This window comes from Chlamydotis macqueenii, chromosome 3 (genome assembly GCF_036417535.1).
Source record: "Chlamydotis macqueenii isolate bChlMac1 chromosome 3, bChlMac1.mat, whole genome shotgun sequence".
Lineage (NCBI taxonomy): Eukaryota > Metazoa > Chordata > Aves > Otidiformes > Otididae > Chlamydotis > Chlamydotis macqueenii.
Genome location: NC_141558.1, coordinates 107154975 through 107177825, shown reverse-complemented (window position 1 = coordinate 107177825; position 22851 = coordinate 107154975). Strand labels below are relative to the sequence as shown.

The following is a 22851-nucleotide window of genomic DNA, read 5'->3' as shown; positions in this document are numbered from 1 at the left end:
ACACAGAGCCAAATACAAGGCTGGATTTTTTTTTTTTTTTTTTTTTAAAAATCACATGATATAATGAGCTTAAGGCCCCTTGGAGTATGAGGCACAACTGCATCTCATTCAAATATTTCTTTTAAGCATCTACAAGATCTGGTTTGGATTTTAAGAAATTTGTTTCCTGCAGCTTTTTTTTCTTGTTGAAAATTTTAAAAAGCATCAAAACACCAATGCAAGAACTGTTATAAAACTACTTTATCAATTAACATATTTACATTAGACAACACAGCAGCAAGAATTGCTAAATAAACCTGCATCCACATGCATAGCTACAGTTGGTACCCATGAATAACTCTGACTATGCATACTATCCCCTCCCCAAGTTAAAGAAAATAATATGAAAAAGTCAAGACAGTCAAAAGTTAAGTAGTACTGAACAAAAGGACTTAAGCTTCCTAGCATGGAAACATCAACCTAAAGATTTTATTACACAGTTATATATTTTCTTGACAGGATGCCTGCCCAGATGGCAATCTATATACAGAAAGAGTAACATTAAATAATTGCTTAGCCTCACAATTCAATATATGACTGCATGTATAGTGAGCGTACATCACAAAAACATTTCTAAGTACAGAATTTCCAGTTTCTAACAGGATTTCACTGTTTTGCATCCGTAAGACACTTTAAAGTAAATTACATACTGAAATCTCAAGTAATTACTTCACATTAATAAAACAAATTATATTATAAATTGAAAACTCTGCTAAGTAATGGGAAATGATACTCCTGCACATACACAGAACTGATACTAAACAGATTAGCATAGAAACACATCCTCTTTTGTCTGTCCTTCTGGGCATGCACCTAGCATTACTTTCCTCATAGCATTATTAATTCTGACTGACTTCAGTGGTGGATGAGTGCTCTCAACCTCTCCACAAGCAAGTCTGCAATATCTCAAACTAGAATCCCAGAAAACGAGAAACATCAACTAGCAACCACTCCTGAAAAATCTGGTGACAGCAACCTTCTCAGCATCACAAAGTCAGAGGCAGAGATATAACCTAGTATTCCTGGGTAACAACACTGATTTTATCTGAGCAGTACCCTACTCCTTTTCACATCATACAACCTCCAGTTTCGGCAGCAAACAAGACAGATCTGTGGTCGCCTTCTACTATCCACTGCGACTTACATGGGAGGAAAACCAGAAATTTAATCATGGAAGGCGACTAGAGTGCTTACACACACCGTAACTGAAGTAAAGCTTTTCAGGTGGCAGGCAGTAGCACCTGCAGATAGGTCCAACACACCTTCTATTCTCCTGGGTTGGACCATGCATACAAATGTGTTTCACTGGAACAAAGTAAAGGACATCTCCTTTGACACCAAAGCAACTCCACCTTACACATTCCTTCTACATCAAGCCAGTTTCAGTTCTCCCTGCCAAAATAAGGACCATTCTGGGCAGAAATGGAAAAGCTGATGAAAACATTTTTTCTCTACTCATGGCCAGAGAAACTACTCATCTGTTCTGGCTAAAATTAAAATGAGACAGGCACCTAGCATGGAAGGTTTTTTGCACAGTCTGGCTGAATTATAAGCAGCTTAAAACATGGCCTCACAATAGAAAGCACCAAGTAATTCAAATCCCCTTTAGTACGTAGCAAAAAAAAAAAAAACCCCACTCTAAGTAAAGATTAAAGTTTAAAGCAATAACCAGGACTTCCAGATATCAAGACCATGCAAGTAAATCTATCACACACTTCTCAGCTTTCCAAAGATTAAATAATAATTTAAAAATACTGCATTTGTTGCAGGAGAAATGAAGCAACACATGCCAGAAATCCCAAACACTCCTGAATGTAAAGAACTTACAATCATAGAATAGTTTGGGTTGGAAGGGACCTTTAAAGGTCATCTACTCTGACCCCCCCTGCAAGGAGCAGGGACATCTCCAACCAGATCAAGTTGCTAGTTGGAGCTTCAGAACTTCAGAAGTATAAGTGTACTTTATATAAACTAGTGAAGGACAAAAGTTGTTTCCCTAAGGTCCCTACAGCTGCACCCGCCCACCATCATGCACCTACGCTTCATCTAAAAACCACGTCTACATCTTGGCTTCAGGAACAACTGCACTCCACAGCAGGTATGAGCCAGTCAAGGCTTTTGAATCCTAGGCTGCATAGCAAAAACTGGCCTTGCAAGTTTGCCTCAGCTTGATAAACCAGATGCTGATACCTGCAGCCTATAGAGATGGTGCAGGAAGTCAGGTTGCAGTAGCCATCACTACCACAGGTAGAAGATATGAGGAACTAGATCCGGTGGAAGTCAGTCCCATCAGAAAGGCAGAACAGGAAAAAGGGACACTTGTCCCCAACAAGTAGCTAAAAGGCTTGGCAAGCAGGTTAATGATCTGTAAGAGTATTCAGAGCCTAAGGAAAAGATTTCGATTGCTTAATTTCTGAGTATTTAAAGCCTTCTAGGACTAAAAGCCAGCCAAGTCTCCATTCAGAGTCTGGAAAGAGAACACCACTTCTTAAGGACAATTTGTTTTGCTTATCTACAGACGAATCATTTTCTGAAGTTCTTCAACTATTAATTGATTATGAAAGACAGTCTAGGATGATGGGCTTTTTTTGTTTTGATACCTAATCTTTAGACACTTGAGTTAGGATGGATTATTCTATTACCAGAGATACAGTTACATCCAGAAATAGTGCACACAAGCTATAATCAGTTTTTTATTTACTTCATTAGTTTAGTACTCCAGATGCAGACCAGGCTTCCAGTGTCCTGATCACTGAACTTCTTTACACAAAACAAAATGGCTAAATTAATCTGAAGAGTAGAGTGCTCATGAAACAAGCCTTTTTTTTAATGTTTAATTGTTTGCTAAGTCAAAAAAGGACCAATGAGGTCAAAGAGGAGAAGTTATTTTGACAGCCTATCCTGAGTACTGCTTAAATATCCTAAGACTCGTTCAACATCTTGATAGAAAAAGTCCACAGGAGGGTTAATAAACCATCAAGTTGGTAATAAAAGCATGCAAAAACAAAAATAGGAAAAAAATATTGACAGGTTGGATTGTCGTATCATCTCTTTTAAGTTTTACCCTCCCATTACCACAGATCCTTTAACATAGCTTTCTTCAGTGTGGTGTTCCTTCTCACATTTTATAACAGAATTAAGTATCAAGACTTTAAGCATTTTATTGTCAGGCACACATTGGGAAACACAGAGGTCAACACTTTTTCCCACTAATTGCTTTTGAAGTCTGCTTTTCTTAAATACCACTTGCAAGAAGAAAAAAAAAATGGCAACATTATTCAATGGAAACAGTATCACTACTGATTCAAAAAAATCTACCAGTAGACTTGTAACTTTAAATCCTCAGGACAAATTGAATAAGCTTAGAAGTTTCCTTCAGAATAACATAAAAATGAAGACGCTATGACTCCACTTCATTAAATAGATAACATATCTACTTAAGACAAACAAAAGAACTATCTCCAAGTATTCCGTTACATGTCTTCACCATAAAAAGAAATCTATGATTTAGTTATAAAACTTTTTATTTATTTAGGAAATGCTCATGAATTCTAAAGTTGAAGATACTGTATTAACAATACAAAGGTTATAAACTGGTTCCTGTTCTGTAATCTATATCCTGAATGGACAATCTGGTTGCAATCTCTACTATTTATATGAAGAATATTACCTTGTGTGTAGGCAGCATCATCAGATCCCATACTCAATTTCCGTGCATCACTGATCCTATCCACATGTGCTAAAACAGGGTCCGTAAGATGCTGGATACCCTCTGGTTCAACATAGTGATCAGGAAGGTTTAGAAGGTTTGTAGGTTCAAAGGTTGGGGATACTACCCCTGGGGAAACTGCAGGGGGCTTATTTGGAGAAACTGTAATTTTAAAAGTATATTTTGTGTTAGGCTGCGTAACCACCACTCGAGGAGAGGTTGCAGTGGTGCTGTTGCCCACTGCTCGACTCTTGGGTGGATGGTGATGAATAAATGCAGGACCCATGCTTACTTGACCAGACATATTCCTAGAAGTGGTAGATACTCCAGGATTTGTGGATATGAAAAGTGTGGGCTGGTTCCGCACAACTTGATCATCTCCTGTTGTGGCATTTGCTGAAATGTAGACCTTAGGCTGACCACGTGTGACCACATCATCAGTACTTGGAGGACTGGCCGATATGTAAACAGTGGGTTGACTTCTACTTAATGTCTGGCTGTTGAGGGAAGAGGGAGTAGTGGAGGTGCGAGGGCCAGTTGAACGCAACTTAGAAGAACTGTTTCTTTGTGGTGGTTCAAGTTTGATTTCAATTTGGTTTTTGCGAGGTCCTGTAGATATATTCTGAATGTTGTATTGGCTATGAGCAGAGGATTGTGAGCTACCAGATGAATGAATCATAGGTGCTTGTGGAGTAGTAGGAGAACTGATAGGCATATAGACATGAGAAGTCTGGTGGCCTTGCTGATTTGACTGCGTTGAGTGTTGCAATGAGGTATGTGGCGTAGTACTGGATGTAGGAAGAGTAGTCCAGGGACCTGGCTGCGAAGGCTGGTAGACTTGCTGAGGGTGCATGGGATTAAACTGAGATGCCCAGCCTGGCTGCTGCTGTGTCTGTCGAGTGGTACCACTAGGAGCTGTGATGTAAGGCCTAATATAGATAGAATTTCCCTGTGGACTGTTAAGTACAGGAGGAGGTACACCATGTATGTGCAAAGACGTAGGGGTATTGCGACCAGGCTGAATATTTGGGGCTAAAGTTACCATAATGGGGTTGAATCTGGGTGTTTGTTGAGACAAGTTAGATACTCCTTTGCTGCCTAGGTGAAATCCAAGATGCTGCCCTGGATTAGAAGTACTAACTGTATTAGCCATCCCAAAGACATTAAATCCTTGTGGAACCTGCGCAGGCGCTGTCTGTGGTTCCTGCTGAAACAGTTCATTGTTGGACTGACTGGTTTGGAGGTGTCCATCACTAACACTGTGAGCTAGAGTCCTACTTCCATTCATTCTACTTCCTTCTCTTCCATGGTGATACACGTTCTGTGACTGCAAATCCAAATTAAGAGATGTCATGTGATTTCGTAGTCCAGGAATCCCAGAGTCATCCGAAAAACCTAGGTCTCCTTCACCGTAGAGATACTTTGTGCTCTCCTGGGAGAGAACTGCACAACAGGCATCCAAATTATTGTTATTCTAGAAAAGACAGAGGAAAATTTGCCATTACTGATAAAATACTGTCACAGTTGGATATATATGCATCCAATCAGCATTGAAAAATTAACAACGAAGCATCAAAGCTTTAGGTGGTTGGCTAGCATAGCTGCTCCACATGCACAAGGGGCTTGCATGTGAAGCTTACTATTTTGAGAAAAGCTACTTAGTCGCTAGCACCAATCTGCATCACTGCTGAAGGTACGCATCACTGCTGAAGCAATAATAGGGAGATCTTGGACCTTGACAAGCTAACACCATACAGTGTGATACACCTTGGATTAATACTTTTGCTATTTCTTCTCAATTTCAGAACAATCTTCAGCAATGACCAAGTCTCTGTTTGAGGGGGAAAACGACACAAAGGATGGCTTCACAGCACCTGCACATCACTGGTTAATAACTTAAAAAAAAAAAAAATTAAATTATCTTAAATGCTTTCCCAAACACTTCAATATCAGTTATGCATTATCTCCTGCTGAAAATGGAAAGTGAATCTTAGGCAAAGAGAAACATGCTGACCCACGGAATTGTACATGACTTCAGAAGAAACGTAAAAATTCAGTTTATACAAGTACAGCAGGATTACTCTTTTGCAAGATGAAACTATTAATGGAAAACTCAGGGGACATCTGTATTTTCATTTTAAACCACTGCTTGCAAAGCTTTAATACACTTACGTTTGTAGAAAGTCACTTTATAAAACCTGCAATACGATGACTTAGAACAAAAACCACAACCTAGGTAATTTGCTTTTTAAGAACATTTCAGAAACAAACTGCTAATCCCTCTTCTCTTTTTCCACGTTTAGTAATACTGCGCTCAGATCTTTTCAATTTAGTTTCCTACATAAGGATTTTTAGAAAAGAGTGAACATGCAATGGTATAATTTCTTAATATTGTGCTCTGTCCATATCACTTTTCTTACAGACTGCCCCCCTCCAAGAAAGAAAGGTTAATACTTTCAGCCAGAAGAACACTTGTTGAGGCCCAGATGTTATTAAAACTAAACAGCTGTCAGATTCATCCACCACACAGAAACAGTTACTAGAGAGAATGCATATGATCAAGGAAAAAAATTGCATATGCCAAGTAGCAACATTATCAGTTAGAGATTAACACAAGCAAGATGGATCGATCCATGTTACATGCTTTGTATCAAATTATTTTGTTAAACTAGTAGATTGTAGTTCTCATCCTTCCGTCAGGATGAAAGCTCATAGAGTGTTGTGCTGACACAGCAAGACTGTCTCCACCTTACAAATTTACAAAAAAAAAAAAAGAAAAAAAAAAGAAAAAAAAAAGAGAAAGAAGTGATGAACATAAAAGAACCGGGAGAGGGCTGACAAGGCTGAACTCCACCCACAAACCCAAAACTATGTGTTCATACAGGCCAGATGCAGTTCTGAATTCTTAAAAAAAAAAAAAACCAAAACAAACCAGCACAAAAAAACTCAACCACAAAAACTTTCAAAATAACAAGATTCCCTGAAGGCTATCTAACTAGCCAGCTGTATATAAAAAATGTTGAAAAAACAGTCCTGAGACATGAAAATTGGTCAAAGTGATGGTAAGCATATCAACTGCAGTTTGAAATAAGCGCCAGAGGACAAAGTAACCAAATGAAGTTAGTAGTGAAGAAAGGAATCACACACGGACAGAACAGTGGGTAAGAAAAGATAGGAACAATAGCCTTGTATTTGTTGCAAAGGAGGAAAGGGAGCCAGAAAAGGGAAAAAGATAGGATGCCACAGAAAAACAAGCTAGAAAGATCTTAAAGGCAGATTTTGCATGAACTTAAGTGAATTAAAATTATTAACAGAAAGGCCAAAAATACCAAACCAAAAAGGAACAGGCCAAGCTTGCAAGGCCCTTACTTCCAGCTTGAATACATTTCTTTGGACAATTTTTTTTTTTTTTTTTAAAAAACTGCATCCAATCAATTCCAAAATTTCAGTGACGTCAATGAGCAAATTGAAGAACTCAAAGGGGAATCGGGGGCACATGGAACCTCTGGCATCTTCTGGCTGGCAGAGGCAGAGTTTCAACCGCTTCTAGCTCTTTATAGATCAGAGAATCGGTTGATGGCAGAACTGAGCATATTCCAGCAAAACAATACCCCTCATCTTAGCTCTGCCCATGTCCCAATTGAGTTTAAAATGTTGGCACCCTGAAAGAGAAAGAAAAAAAAAAGAAAGAATAAGAATGTTGGAGGGAAACGAGGAAGCAAGGAGAGGGCGCAGACTTGAGGAGCAGGTAGTTATAGGATGCTCCAGACACAAAAAAGAGAAAAAGGGGACAATGTCCACAGACTGAAGACACTGCAGTGACTCCTTTAATTCAGGAGAGGGAGAGAGCTGAGGGCAGGAGGCTTGTTGAGAAGAATGGAGGGATGCAAAACTTTTCAGGAACATTCAGTGCTGTCAGCCCAAGAAAGCAATAAAGCTTTTTACTTCCTAATTGCACAGGTTTAAATTTCATATTATTTGATTTTTTGGTAGTCCTCTGTTTTAGTATACCAGATATCATTTAGATATTTCAACTGTGGGCTACTCACCTTAAGATATTTGCATCTCTGTTTATCCTTAAGTTTTTCATTATAATCACATAATACTATAAACCTTCCTTTAAAAACAAGCTGAAAGCATTTGGCTAAGAAATTCAAAGAGGACTTAAGTATCTGTATAGTTTTCCTGCAGAATTCACAGTGATCTAAAGAAACTCTTGGCAATACCATTATAAACTGCATACCTGAAAGAATTCAAGCAGTTATCTCTCCTGGGATATCTTATACTCCCTGGTTTAAAAACAACTTCACTCTGACACGTGACACTTGCACATCAAGGTATTGGAAGGGCAAGGTGAGCACACCCTTTCTTATACCACATAGTGTCCTCAAGTACTTATCTGTGATCTAAATCGTCGTTACTGCATTTATCAGAAACTCCTTCCACTGTGCCTAACTACAAGAAAAAAGAAGGCAGGATTCCTGCCTTCCAGCACTGTTCCAGCGAAAAAGTACTCAAATTCTGCTTTCCAATCTTTACCATTAGTACAAGTACAAAATTAGTTGGTTTAAAGAGATCATGTTAGGCTTCCTTTTTAACAAACAAAAAAAGAAAAACCCCAAATCCCCACCATCTCAGTAGCAGCATAGCTAGAAGCTAACTGATTCAGAGAAACCAGAGCTCATGAAATTTCAAAGAACCACCAACATGACAGGATTTTGTTGGTGAGTCTTAGAAGCTCTCAGTCAGCAACAGAAAAAGGTAACTTTCTAGTGTAACAAATTAGTGTAACAACATCGCACATACTGAGCATTAATTACCCTACCGAATTTTTGAAAAATCCTCTTATGAAAGCTGACCTAAAACACTCCCTCAAAATCTAAACCCTCCTCCCATATCTCCGTCAAAGTATGGGATGCATAGTATCTTTTCTTCACAGACATAAGGCTTCTTTTCATACAAAAATAATCCACTGCATTCAGTGCTATGAAGACTGCTGATGCTCTCCAGAGCCAAGGGCTAGCCTTTAAATTTATCAAGAATTACACTGAAAAGGTAATTACTGATGCATTCACTCTGTCAAGTCCATTGACCTTGCTCAACAAGCAGTTCTCATGTTTTAAGAACAAAACTGTACTTGTAGTGTAAGAATTAGATTAGTCCTACAGAGAACTAATAAAAATGGCAGTGTACAATTCTGAGAAAAAAATACAGGCAATTTATAATCTGGTTCAGTCTCCTCTTCAGCTAAATAATTAGAGAGAAAAGGTTGGGGATAAGCCTGAAACCTCATGAGCCCCGAGCAGAATTCTGTCCTCTTGCAAATAAAAAACAATTCTCTCGAAGAACTGCACTTTTCACAGCTTCTTACACTAGTATGAATAGAGAGTCATGATAAAGTCTTGAAAATATGAACATCAAATTGGCACAAGTCTCACTTCTACTCCCAACACACGTATGTAAGTAAACACATATATGTATTTTATAAATAAAAATACATATAAAAAGCAAGACAAACAATCATGATATAAAGAATGTTGAATCATAACCATGGATGTCCTAGCCATAGTCCAGAGTCAGCTAGCTTCTGGGAACTCATGACTCATCTTTTTTTCCAAATCAAGCTGTGTATGTCTGAATATTCATACTGATTATCAGTAATCTTGTTATTATCCAGAGTACTCAAACATTGAATACCTTAGATAATGAAAAAAATCCAACGAGCATAGATGCTTTGGAATCACTGGAAAATGCAAAGCAAACCTGTTTAACCAACATAGCCAAGTAAGTTCAACAGTATTTAATTCTAGGTATTCAGGTGTCCCTGTGTCAGGCTTTGCATGGGTATATGAATTTATCTGCTCAAGTAATTAACGTGCTGTTACAGAGCAGAAGTTGATCTAAACTACAGGCATATAAGTATTCTGATACTGGCAGTACAGAAAACAGATAGCTGGAGGCCGAAGTTGATGGTATCGCAGTCCATAGCCTTAGCACTAACTGCAGTACCAGACAAAAATACTTTGTTACTTTTAAGCTCAATATAAATCCATATATTAGCAGCATGGACTCCAAAGGTACAACAAAACAAACAAAGTCCAGCTGGGAACCAGAGTCCTGGGAAGCACTGGGCAGACGCACACCAGTGCATCACACCTGCTCAGGTCTAACGCATTGGACACTAGGCTACAACCACCTAGTCCTGCCCAATTCAGGCAGATTCAAGAGAACTTGGGTGTGCCCGTATTATACTCCCAGGTGTGCTGCTGCAGGAGATACGCAAGGCCACCAGCACTGGCTTTGCAGGCCAAGGGAGCCAGGAACGAAAAGCAGTAGGGCCAACCTGCATTGCAGGCAAAGGTCCAGTAATCACCTTGAAGCCCGATGGAGAAGCCCTGTGGATCTGCCCTGACCTTCAAAGCAAAACAAAAACAAAAGAACAACAACAAAAAAAACCCAACAAAAAACCCAAACAAATAAACAAACAAAAAAAACCCACACCCACAAAAAAGCCCCAAAACAAACAAAAACCCCCAAATAGTTGCATTTATGTAGCACTGCCTTAAATTGTCACTGCTGGACTCAAGTTGGCTTTGCATCTCTCTTGCACAGTTAGTTTTGCTCTTGAGATGGCCAAAAGGCATGAGCATACTGATTGGCAAGACAGTAGTCTCCATGCACACACTGATTTACAGGCTGGCTTACCTTGGGCCACCCTGATTAGACATGGAAAGAGAGAGGCCAATTTAACACTTAGCCCGCTGTGCAACATGAAGAAATTGGCTGTGTGTATTTGTCTCACTCAAGAAGGAAAATAGAAAGAAAATATTTGCTTTCAAAGGAGATATCCCATACATAACACTTAAAATAAGTAACACTGCTTACTCATACAGCCATTGACAGAACACTGACCTGTAACATGCATCTGGATACAACACCTTCAGGTACCTCAGGAAACTTCTGTCGCAGGTCATGTAAAACCTGAATATCAATTTGCTGGCTTCCTTGGGCCATTCGTATATTGCCTGGTCGGGATTGTTTTTCAACAGGCAGTTTTAGGCCTTAGTAAAGGGAGTACTCATCTCTTCTGCCCCAGCATTTTCTGGAAAAGGAAGAAAAGCCTTAAGACACTGAAAGCAGGCACTTTCGATATAACAAAAAACAACAAACAACCCACCCCGAAAACCAAAACACACACATACACACTCCCTTTCCAATTATGAAGTATGAGTCTGTGTTTTATGTCACTGTTTTCCCATGCAACATCTCTGGCTAACTAACTGTCCTTCACACACTCATAACCTTGAATATCACCCTTAAACATCTCCTGATCAGTTTTCCTCTATCTTGGTTTTTATATTGACAATATAAAATATAGTAATAAAAAAATACTTTCTCTATCTTAAATGTGTTAAAATTCTTGGTTTTAAGATCAGCGTTTTTACTTAATTAAAACACAAGTAAACACAAAGAATTCCATATCAGAAATAGGAAGATAGTGTTCATTCAGCTTTTGATTGTACTTACACTGTTACCTTTACCATCACTGTCATTGTTTACTATTAGAATATTATGGCTAGAAGTTCAATGTTTTCTAGGTTTCAGGATTTATTAGCAATAGTCTACTTGTTTTTCACTCAAAATACTTAAGAAATATTGTGAGATTATGACTAGAAGGAAACAATCCTATAACAACTCAGGTTTCTTAACTAATTCTGCTTCTCCTTTGAAGGAAATTACAAAGAGTTTTGAATAAGATTATATCACAATCACCCAAACAGCACATTAATACAAGTTATCTGTCCTGGCCATACGACATCCATAGGCTTTTACGAAGAAGAATTTCTACCAATTAAGTTTGGGAGAATGCATCTATACGTTAATCAATGAGATCCTACCTTCTTCATAGAAACTATTTCTACAAATAAATGTGACCATATGGTTTAGTAAAAAAAAAACAAAACAAAACTAAACACCAAAGTAGTCAACTCCAATATTCATTTACCTCTTAACTTAGCAAATCTTATTCAAATATCTCTTATCAATTTATTCAATTTCTCCTCCCTTTCTCTATCCACTTTTTCCACTTTTCTTTTTTCCTTGCCTTATATTTAACATGCACTGTTACCTCATGTGCTGACTCGCAATAACCTGCAGCAGAGAACTGCCTCCAGTATCACAAGGCACCTGTGGTACGTGCTGCTCCCTGGACCCTGTCAGTCCAAGTTCCTTCCCAACAACCCCACTGGGACACTCACTTCGTAAGTAAGCCTATGTGCTTATGTTTCTGTACTTCTATGCACTAAAAGGGGACTAGTGGAAAGTTAATTGGGAAGCATTAATCACAATTTTATATTTCATTAACACCATTTGTGCTTCAAATGGAATGCAGTGCAATGCTACAACTTTGAGACTGAAAAGATGGTGAAAAACCACAAATTGATGGGAAAGCACAAAGCACACCATTTTCAGCAGGGATGAGAAGACAGGCATAATACTATTCCAGTACTGAAGTCCTGAACCACTCTATTATAAGAATTTTTCAACTCCTATGTCTTCTCTGCTCTGAAGTGATACGATTACCAGTTAACTCGAAACTAGTATGAGCCAGAACAGCTCAAATAATAGCTGAACACAACCTGAAAAGCACCATGTTTACCAGTTCAACTTTCTGCCAGCAATTTAAGAATACCTCTGAAAGAAAGAAAAAACAAACCAACTCAAAATACATGTTACTCTGAAGACTATCTATACACACCACATATCAGAAAAAAAAAAACTTTTTAGCTAATAAAATAGTGAAGACTGGAAGTCCTAAGAATATTCCAGGAAATATCTCCTCATTATTTTAGTCCCATAAATGCCACGTTCTCTGATATAATCACAATACATAAAAGTACAAGAACAGACATTTTTGTTAGAATATTCAGATATGTTCTGATAAAACACAGATCACAATCCTATCCACAGTTTTAGTGCACATAACAACACAATATTCCACTATTGGAAACAGTGCCACAACCTCAAAACACCTTAATGTATGCTAATTACCAGCCAAGATTGCAAGAACTGGAAACTCAGTTTATGGTATTCCTTCTCAGAATACACATTCTGTCAGCTGACTACGCAAGTTCAGCTACCCCCTTAGGCCGCCCCTCACTAAACAAAACCACACCACCTTCTCATTGTGCACTTTATTAAAAGAGCCAGAGCAGCCCAGCTCTTCAAGTGCTAAGAAGTCTGGTTCCATTCAGACCTGTACGATTTAAAAAAAATCAAAAAAACCAAAAAAACAAACAAAAAAACACAAAAAAAACCCACCCCAAAAACAAACAAAAAAAACCCCCCAAAACAACAGAACAACAACAAAACAAAACAAAAAACCCACCACCACAAAACAAATCTATCTGCAAAGAGGTGACGAGAACTTAGTTCTGGGAAAAGAGTAGACAGGATAGGAGACAGTCCTACACAAGTAAATTAAAAGTCATGAGCACACATTTAACACTAGCAGTTACAGTCTGATTACAGTTTAATTAAACAAACATGTGCACTAATCCTGCACAAATTTACTCTACACATACCAAGAGTGCTATCTCAAAGGCATACAGAAATAATGAAGACAACTGCTACATAAGGTGCCCTGCAGCTCCTGCTATCAGTATCCAAGATCGCCAATTTAAATGTAGCATGGATATTCCTAAACAATCTGTGGTCATACAAGAAATTCAGCAATTAAAGAATTAAATCGTTTATTAATGATAACTGCACTGCAATGCTTCTCTAATTAAAATTCAAAGCTGGCAAGATCACAGCAAGTCCAGAAAAACAAAGAATTCTATTAACAAGAAAGAAAACGGTTTGCCTTAGCTCAGTATCAAATGCCATTTTCCCACCCCTCTTATACCAAGTAGCCCATTAAATTTACTGCTAAACGAAGTTAACGTCCCTCAATCCTCCTAAGACCTCTTGATTTTTTTCCAGTTTCTCTAACCTACATTGAAGTAACCTACACCACAATACACTATACCATTATCAAAATGGTAAATTCTATACTCTCCATCTCAAATTCTCTGTATGGTAGTAAAAAGTTTGTATTTACTCTTTATATAAATTCCCATCTTTTGTCTGATTCATCAGATTGGCAAAACAGCACCTTCACAGCTCTTGCATCAAAAAATGAATGGAACAAGATTTATAAATCCACTCTTCATGCAAACCAGAGAGAACAGATTAAAAAATATTATTTAAAACACTTAAAACCAGGAGAATGTTCCACATTGTCACTGCAGTATTTCAATTTCAGTAAGATATTTTGTATTCCAGCTCATTTTTCAGTGTCTGTGTTCTTGATAAAACACAATGACCACGATGACTTCCATTTATTACTCCAAACCAAGAAAGTATTATTATAATTACCTTAAATTTCAAAGAAGTGCCGCAAAGAAGCTTTTCTCCATCTTCATGAGCCATAACATGACTTAGAGGTCATCATCCAATGTTTGCAAAATCCAATTATTTGTTGGTAGCATGCAATACTTGAGTGATTGCTTTCTTTCATTTTGCTACCGTACTTTCAAGTTTCAGTGGCTTAGCACCAAGAAGATGCATTCAGTCAGTGCAGGAAGAGCTACAATTAACACCTACTCTACCATTTTACTGAAGTTACTAGAAAAATATGATAAGAACTTTCTGTACATGTGCATCAAATGTGTCAACGTGGTGGAACATCATTGTATTTACTGTAGTACGGGAGAAAAATGCAATAGGCTCTGCTCCCACTATTTTCATCCACAGAGGAATACACTCAAAGTGCTGTAGGCAGTATATTCACCACATTCACACAAAAAAAGGGTTTTTTTTTTTCTTCAGTTTCAATTACAATAGGTAACTAATATGGCTTCACTGACAATATACAATAGAAAAATGCATTTGTATCATGAATATTAAGGTCTCAACAATTACCACTCAAAAAAAAAAGACAGACCTATGCAGATCTCAAAGACTATTAATAAACTCAAATTAATCTCAAGGAAATTGCAAATGAACTATAAACAGGACTCAGCATCTGTCTTGCTAGAGGAAAGCTTAAACGAATTGAAAGTTATTTTTACAGATGCAAGCCTAAGGAATGGAAATGTAGCATTGCTCTCAGCTATGGAACTCGGAATCTGGCAGCAGGGCTTACAGAATACTGTTAGAAAGTTATATATACCAGTGGAAAATAAAAGACAAACGCAAGAGTGAAGAGCCAAGACGGCCAGTAATACAGCGCAGAAGAAAAGGGTACCAACAGGAGGTAAGGGAAACTGCTGGCAGCAACATTTTGGCTTCATCCAGAGACTTAGGCATAAAATAAGGGCAATACAGCATTACAGAAGGAAATTGAAATATCTATTCAAGAAATTAGAATCATAGAATCATAGAATGGTTAGAGTTGGAAGGGACCTTCAAAGGTTATCTAGTCCAACCCCCCTGCAAGGAGCAGGGACATCCCCAACCAGATCAGGTTGCTCAGAGCCTCATCCAGCCTGGTGTTCAATCTTCCCAGGGATGGGGCATCCACCACCTTTCTGGGCAACCTGTTCCAGTGTTCTACAACTTGCATTGTAAAAAATGTTCCTAATATCCAATCTAAATCTACCTCCCTCTATTTTAAAACCATTACCCCTCGTCCTGTCGCAACAGGCCCTACTAAACAGCCTTTCCCCATCTTTCTTGTAGGCCCCCTTGAGGTACTGGAAGACCGCTATCAGGTCTCCCTGGAGCCTCCTCTTCTCCAGGCTGAACAGCCCCAACTCTCTCAGCCTGTCCTCATAAGAGAGGTGCTCCAGCCCTTTTATCATCTTCGTGGCCCTCCTCTGGACCTTCTCCAACTGGTCCATGTCCTTCTTATGTTGGGGGCTCCAGAACTGGACACAGTACTCCAGGTAGTGGACACAGTACTCCAGGTAAAATTAATTATAAATAAATTAATTACAAATTAATTATTTATATATTGATTATAAATTAATTATAAGCAGAAATGCAATCCAGCAATGGTGACTGGGAGAAAAAAATTCTTCCTAAAATCATTAAAAGCAGAGTTTACTTACAAAGGAAAACTTTTAAATACTGGAGTGCAGCACAACATACACTTATTTTTGTAGTAATGTCCATTTACTAATCCTTACAGATACTGCTTTTAGCTATTTCAAAAAAACCCTTCAGTGTGACTATATACTGTTGAAGAGAGACATGCATAACAAAGATCTAGTGCTTACTTACGCCAGAAATACTAAATAAATGGAAGAATTAATTAGCTGCCTTCTTTTAAAGACTACTGGCGAGATCCCCAGATAACATAAAAAGGCCTGGCAAATGCAACATGACGGAACATGGATGGAGCTCCTGCTGAAGCTTTATTCTGTGAAAACTATTGATACAAAAGTAAACAACGTGTCATCTCCAAAAGGCTACTTCAGAACCATGAGTATGAGACAAAAAATAAACTGCTTATCTTGTTTATTAAAAAACTCAAAGACAACTTAATGTGAAATTTGATTCAGATGCCAAATACTAGGCTGTTATAATGTTAGACCAACAGCTAGTTAAGAAATAAATAAATTTTTAAATCTTCTTTCTTCTGACAGAGCACACATTGAACAGGTCAGAGACAATTTTTCAATACAAACCTTAGGTTTAATATCACACTGACATTTCTCAAAACACTTATAATCTAAGTGTTCATAAAATCAGTTTTGGCAGAATTTACTCTGAAGAAGTAATTATACAGAACAAAATCTAAACAAAGCAGCTGACAGTGTAGAATGTTATCTGCACTTCTTGTTCATTACTAATCTTTTCTTACTGCAACTTCACATAAAGTCCATGCCATAAGAAATATCAAAGGTAATTGTGCAAATATTAGCATAATTGCTGTGTTGAACAATTCCAGTTGAACTTACGATACTTTCACGATGACTGAAGTCTCATTTATGGTCAGCTACCACTCCGGAAACAGCCTTTGAGTTCAAGAGAACAGATTTTGGAAATAATGCAGAACAACAGCATGTCCTTCACCTTCCCCAAAATCAAATGAATGAAACCTTTATATCTACCTTTATCCTTCAGCTACATCTAATAATAAATTGCTGATGCTTTTCTGCAGTTTTAATCTGATGACATCCAATTTGTGTTTTACTGAATTCTAACAGAAGACCAATGGCTCTGAATCACGTGTTAATCACATAGCTAAAAAGGCTATAGAAGCAATCCATCTAAAAGCTTATTTTAGAAATGTGGCTGTAAATATTTATTAAAAAGGTGCTGTGAATGTAGAAACAAGAGGACATTTCCTCGTAGCATTAATGCTGCAATTATAGATACGCATAAAAAGACTGCTGAAATGACAGCAAATTTAATGCAACAAGTTGCAACGCAAGACCGACAATGCTCAAGTGCCTGCTGGGACAGCAGCCAAGGGATTTCTGGCATTTCTTTTGGTGGATCCAAGAGGTGCTCAAAGACAGCAGAAACAGATAAACAATTATAGAGATGTCTGGAGAAAAAACAAAACAAAACAAAAAACCAAAACACACCAACCCCAAACCATCAACAACCCAACCTCAACCTCTCTACACTTCAGGTTCCTTCAGCAGGACTCAGTAGTTCCCCAGTTCGCCAGAACTATTCACCTCTCCACTGGAGAGCTCAAAAAAGGAAGACTGACTTTTCTCCCTGCTCCATGCTTTCCTAAGCAGTACCTTCCCCCAAACATTTAGCTACTTTTTTTCCCTGTTATCTTATCCAAACACCTATCAAAGTCAACAACAAACACTTCAAAACTTCTACGGATTCTGCTTTTCAGCCAGAGCCCAGTTCTGATGTATCACTCCAAGTTGCTACTTCAACCACAGGTCAACGTCACGTCACTTTCCATTGAGGATTTCCTTACACCGAACAGCTCGAATTATAAAGTACGGCTACTACAGATCTTGCTAGCATTTCTTTCAGTCTTCAAGAACATAACGATGTCTCTGATCTATACTCAAGACTGGTAATCACATTATAGGCTTATGAATCTCTCTCCACAAAACACCCCCCCTAAGCAGGATCTCACTCCTCTGGCAGTAACAAGCATTGCAAATTTACTGCGATTTTATACTTCCTTGTTAGGTGTCAACACTCTCCCTTAAAACTAAGTTAGGAGTATAGTTTTGTATCACTATTGCTTTGGGAAAAAAAAAAATAAAAAAAAATCAGACTATAAGCATCATATTATCTTCCTGCAAACTGCCTCCCAGCCTCTTACATACTGATTTACACACCTGTTAGTCCTTCCTTACCTGTACCTGCAAGGTCTTCTAAAATGTGAGACTAGAAACTCCTACTACATGTGTCCAGCAAATGGAGGAAAGGAGGGAGGCAGGGGAGGGAAAAAAAAAAAAAAAAAGTAATCAGATACCACTGCATGTAAGGATAATTTTCCTTAAAGAAGCAGGTTCCTACCTCCAGGGAGGACTGCACAGTTTTAACTATAAAACCGACAACTTGTAGGCAGAAGAAAAAATAAAAACTCAAAAATAAAAACAAACAAACAAACAAACCCAAGTTGTATGATGCTCCAAGAAGCTACAGTACAAAATAAATTTAGAAATTAAACAGCAAGAAATAACAAAACAGTCTTTTCCTCTCTATCTAACCCTAATACACTTTTTTTCTGAATGCTTACATGGAGTCAAATATCAGGCTGCCTGAACACATACTTTCTTAAAATTTAAATTTAGAGTAATTGCGTAAGGGAGAAAACACAGAAAAAAAAAAGAATATTCTACCATAGAGTCTCATCCTCTCTGCAAAAAGATCATAGAATCATAGAATGGTTAGAGTTGGAAGGGACCTTCAAAGGTCATCTAGTCCAACCCCCCTGCAAGGAGCAGGGACATCCCCAACCAGATCAGGTTGCGCAGAGCCTCATCCAGCCTGGTGTTCAATCTTCCCAGGGATGGGGCATCCACCACCTTTCTGGGCAACCTGTTCCAGTGTTCTACAACTTGCATTGTAAAAAATGTTCCTAATATCCAATCTAAATCTACCTCCCTCTATTTTAAAACCATTACCCCTTGTCTTATCACAACAGGCCCTACTGAACAGCCTCTCCCTATCTTTCCTGTAGGCCCCCTTGAGGTACTGGAAGATCGCTATCAGGTCTCCCCGGAGCCTTCTCTTCTCCAGGCTGAACAGCCCCAACTCTCTCAGCCTGTCCTCATAGGAAAGGTGCTCCAGCCCTCTGATCATCTTCGTGGCCCTCCTCTGGACCTTCTCCAACTGGTCCATGTCCTTCTTATGTTGGGGGCTCCAGAACTGGACACAGTACTCCAGGTGGGGTCTCACCAGGGCAGAGTAGAGGGGGAGAATCACCTCCCTCGACCTGCTGGCCATGCTCCTCTTGATGCAGCCCAGGATGCGGTTGGCCTTCTGGGCCACAAAAGCACACTGCCGGCTCACGTTGAGCTTCTCATCCAGCAGCACTCCCAAGTCCTTCTCCTCAGGACTACTCTCGATCCATTCTCCGCCCAGTCTGTATTTGTGCCTGGGATTGCCATGACCCAGGTGCAGGACCTTGCACTTGGCCTGGTTGAACTTCATGAGGTTGGCACGGGCCCACCTCTCCAGCCTGTCAAGGTCCCTCTGGATGGCATCCCTCCCTTCCAGTGTGTCAATGGCACCACACAGCTTGGTGTCATCAGCAAACTTGCTGAGGGTGCACTCTATCCCACTGTCCATGTCCCCGACAAAGATGCTGAACAGGGCTGGGCCCAACACAGACCCCTGAGGGACGCCACTCGTGACCGGTCTCCACTTGGACATTGAGCTGTTGACCACCACTCTCTGAGTGCGGCCATCCAGCCAACTCCTTATCCACTGAGTGGTCCATCCATCAAACCCATGTCTCTCTAGTTTAGAGAGAAGGATGTTGTACGGGACAGGGTCAAAAGCTTTGCACAAGTCCAGGTAGATGATATCCGTTGCTCGTCCCTTGTGCACTGATGCTGTCACCCCATCATAGAAGGCCACCAAATTGGTCAGGCACGATCTTCCCTTGGTGAAGCCATGTTGGCTGTCACCAACCACCTCCTTGCTCTCCATGTGCCTTAGCATGGTTTCCAGGAGAATCTGCTCCGTGACTTTGCCAGGCACAGAGGTGAGGCTGACCAGGCTGTAGTTGCCCGGGTCCTCCTTGTTCCCCTTTTTAAAAATGGTGGTTATATTCCCTCTCTTCCAGTCATCAGGGACCTCACCAGACTGCCACGTCTTCTCAAATACAATGGCCAGTGGCTTGGTAACTTCATCCACCAGTTCCCTGAGGACCCGCATATGGATCTCATCAGGTCCCATGGACTTGTGCATGTTAAGATTAAGAATTGAAATGATACAATACTTACATTACTTACTTACATTACTAATGATTTAAATGTGCATTTTTAAAGCGTGTGAGAGAATTAGATGATGGAAACAGGATTATTAAATATTCCTAGCAGAATTTAATTTTTCTAATACATTATTCAGCTTTTCCATGGCTATTTTGAACAACTTCAACAGTCCTTGCAGAAAAATCTTATCAAAACTGCAAGTTATCCTCCACTCACTACCACCTATCTACTATTAAAAAAAAAAAAAAGCAGAACTCAAAATTAGTTTCTAGTTTCATCCTTAACCTCCTAAACATTGATACTTCTATTTAACTATTTGCCAGATGTCCACTCTGCATTCTTCTGTATCCAAACAAGAATATGAGAGAGGATGTAAACCTGATTTCATCACATGACCACAAAACTGAAAAAATAACATTTACAAATAAGCATGACTAAGGGTTTCCCCCCAAACACACTACTGGATTGGATTAGACCAAGAGACTTGTATCAAATAATTTATGATGAGCTGATCAGAGGAAGATGGTAAACTATGCAACAGTTCCAAGAAATAACCTCTTCCTATGTAAAAATCTATTTTAAGTGACCATACCTGGAAGTGATTCATACCTTGGAAGCACGATTAGGTATTTTTTCTTCCACCAAATTAATTACAAATACTAATTTCCAGAAATAAAGTTCTATTTAACACGGTTCTTTATGTCATTTATCCTGGCCTGAATAACAATCAACTATAATGGGTCCCAGAGCAAAAGTGTGCACATATAAAACATTTCAAGAGGTTTAATCTGTCAAGTATTTCCTTGGAAACTATGAGCACTTACACAATTACCTTTTCAAGGAAAATTAGTTACTTGAGGTTATACTTCTTTCATACTATACGAATTTAGAAAAAAAAAAAATCCGAACTAATTTTTTTTAACTGTGGATTATTTTAATTCTTGCTAGGTCAGCCATGCTGACATGCACTTTAAGGGATTCTATTAATGGATTTTACATAAATTGGGTTTATGGTGTGTCCCCCCCCCCCCCCCAGAGAATTAATTAAAAAAAAAAGGCCACCTTCCTTTACTGCGGGCCATTCTGTGGATTCTGCCAAAGTACAGCTGACTTCTTCACAGCTCAGCAATATGTTAGCAAACTTCACACATGAGCACCTTAAAAATAAGGTTTCTCAGATCACTATAAATAATTTCTGACGATAATGGTTTAATTACAGAAAAATCCATGACAACAGTTATCAAGCTCACCTCAAGCTAATGTTACAGTTGACAATTTGAAATTTGACCTGCATTCTTCACTCAGCATGTTAACAACAGAAATCCGGATGTGAAAGCTTTGAAACATGTAAAAAGGGTTTCAATTTTTTTTTTTTACTGGAGAGGAAGTAGAAGTGAGGAAAGAAAAGCATGTCTAAGACACGCTAGTTCGTTGAGTAGGAGATAGCTTGGTAAAAGCTGCAACAGAGAATCATGAGTCATAGCCAAAGTCCTTAGTACCTCAAAGTCAGAAAAATATTAAGCTTGTGATACAAAGTCTGTTGTACATGCTGGTTCTGATTACAGTAACACGTACGGTAACAAGCACCTGAAAGCGTTATTCTGTTTATTTCTATCCCTCTGCTTTCATGAAGTTTAATCACTACTCTAGACACAGAACAATTCTAAAAAGAGTTGGCTCCAGAGCAGTTTGTAAAGTTCCAGTTTTTGCATCTGACTTCCATCCAAATCAGATCAAAGTCTTCCTTGAACAAGTTGCCCCCTGGAAAGCTGTACATGTTCATGGAACTTGCCAGCAACATACTGCCAACAGCAGTAATAAAATGGACATGAATGTCAAGTTCATTCAATAGCTTCAGGAACCTCTACAATAGTTGACTCTGAGCCAAACAGGACTACCCTGTAGCCTGAGTATACAGAAGCCCATCTCAAGACCTCTTGGCTCCAAACACCCTCTCAGTAGTATGAAACCACACTCCAACTAGACCTGGAGCTGCAGAGCTTTCAGACTCCTGCCTCCACCACTGAAAACCGCAGTCCAGCATGACTGGGTGCTTTAGAGCTGCCACTCTAAGCTTTGCAGTTACTAGTCCCACAGTAGTTTCACTGAATCCACGTAAGATTCAGCTTACACTGGCTAAGCCCATATTACATTTAAAAACCTCCTGCTAAATGAAACAGACATCTGATGAAACAAGAATCACAATGTCTAAGAAGCCATAACCCTAGATATTTTGCAGTACTTCTTGATAGCGATTTCCCAGTTCAAAAACAAAACAAGACAGCGCACAAACTAGGTATCAAACTTTTCGTAGGAGACTGATGTATATGATTACTATCTGAAGAGCCACCAAGGGACATCACCGTACAAAAGGTGGCACACAGGAAGAGCATGATGTTTTTAGCTTTTAGAAGATCACGCGAACAGGAATATATCTTCAAAATTACACTAAACTAATTTATTTTTAGAAGACAGAAATGACTTATCAGAAATAAATTTAGATGAAACCAGTTTGAAACTTGATTTTAAAAAGCAAAAAGAATAAAATCCACATTGAAATACTTAAAGAGCAATTGCTGGGTTTCATACTGATGAACTAACAGCTTCTGTGAAACAATATATTTATGCCTTCACACACAACCATTGTAGAGATAATCCTTTATCACAGCATTGTTACAAAGGTTCTCA

At 38.8% G+C, this 22851-nt stretch overlaps 1 protein-coding gene across 1 annotated transcript in view; it reads right to left on the bottom strand.

Annotated features, from left to right (window-relative positions):
* Positions 1 to 22851, bottom strand: part of TAB2 (TGF-beta activated kinase 1 (MAP3K7) binding protein 2) — a 66620-nt gene that overhangs the window by 10162 nt on the left and 33607 nt on the right. The window contains exons 2-3 of the mRNA XM_086744540.1: positions 10661 to 10850; positions 3710 to 5222 (exon numbers count right to left, since the gene is read on the bottom strand). Coding sequence (XP_086600666.1) covers positions 3710 to 5222; positions 10661 to 10762 — 1615 coding nt within the window. The 5' untranslated portion in view covers positions 10763 to 10850. The remainder of the gene's footprint in view (positions 1 to 3709; positions 5223 to 10660; positions 10851 to 22851) is intronic.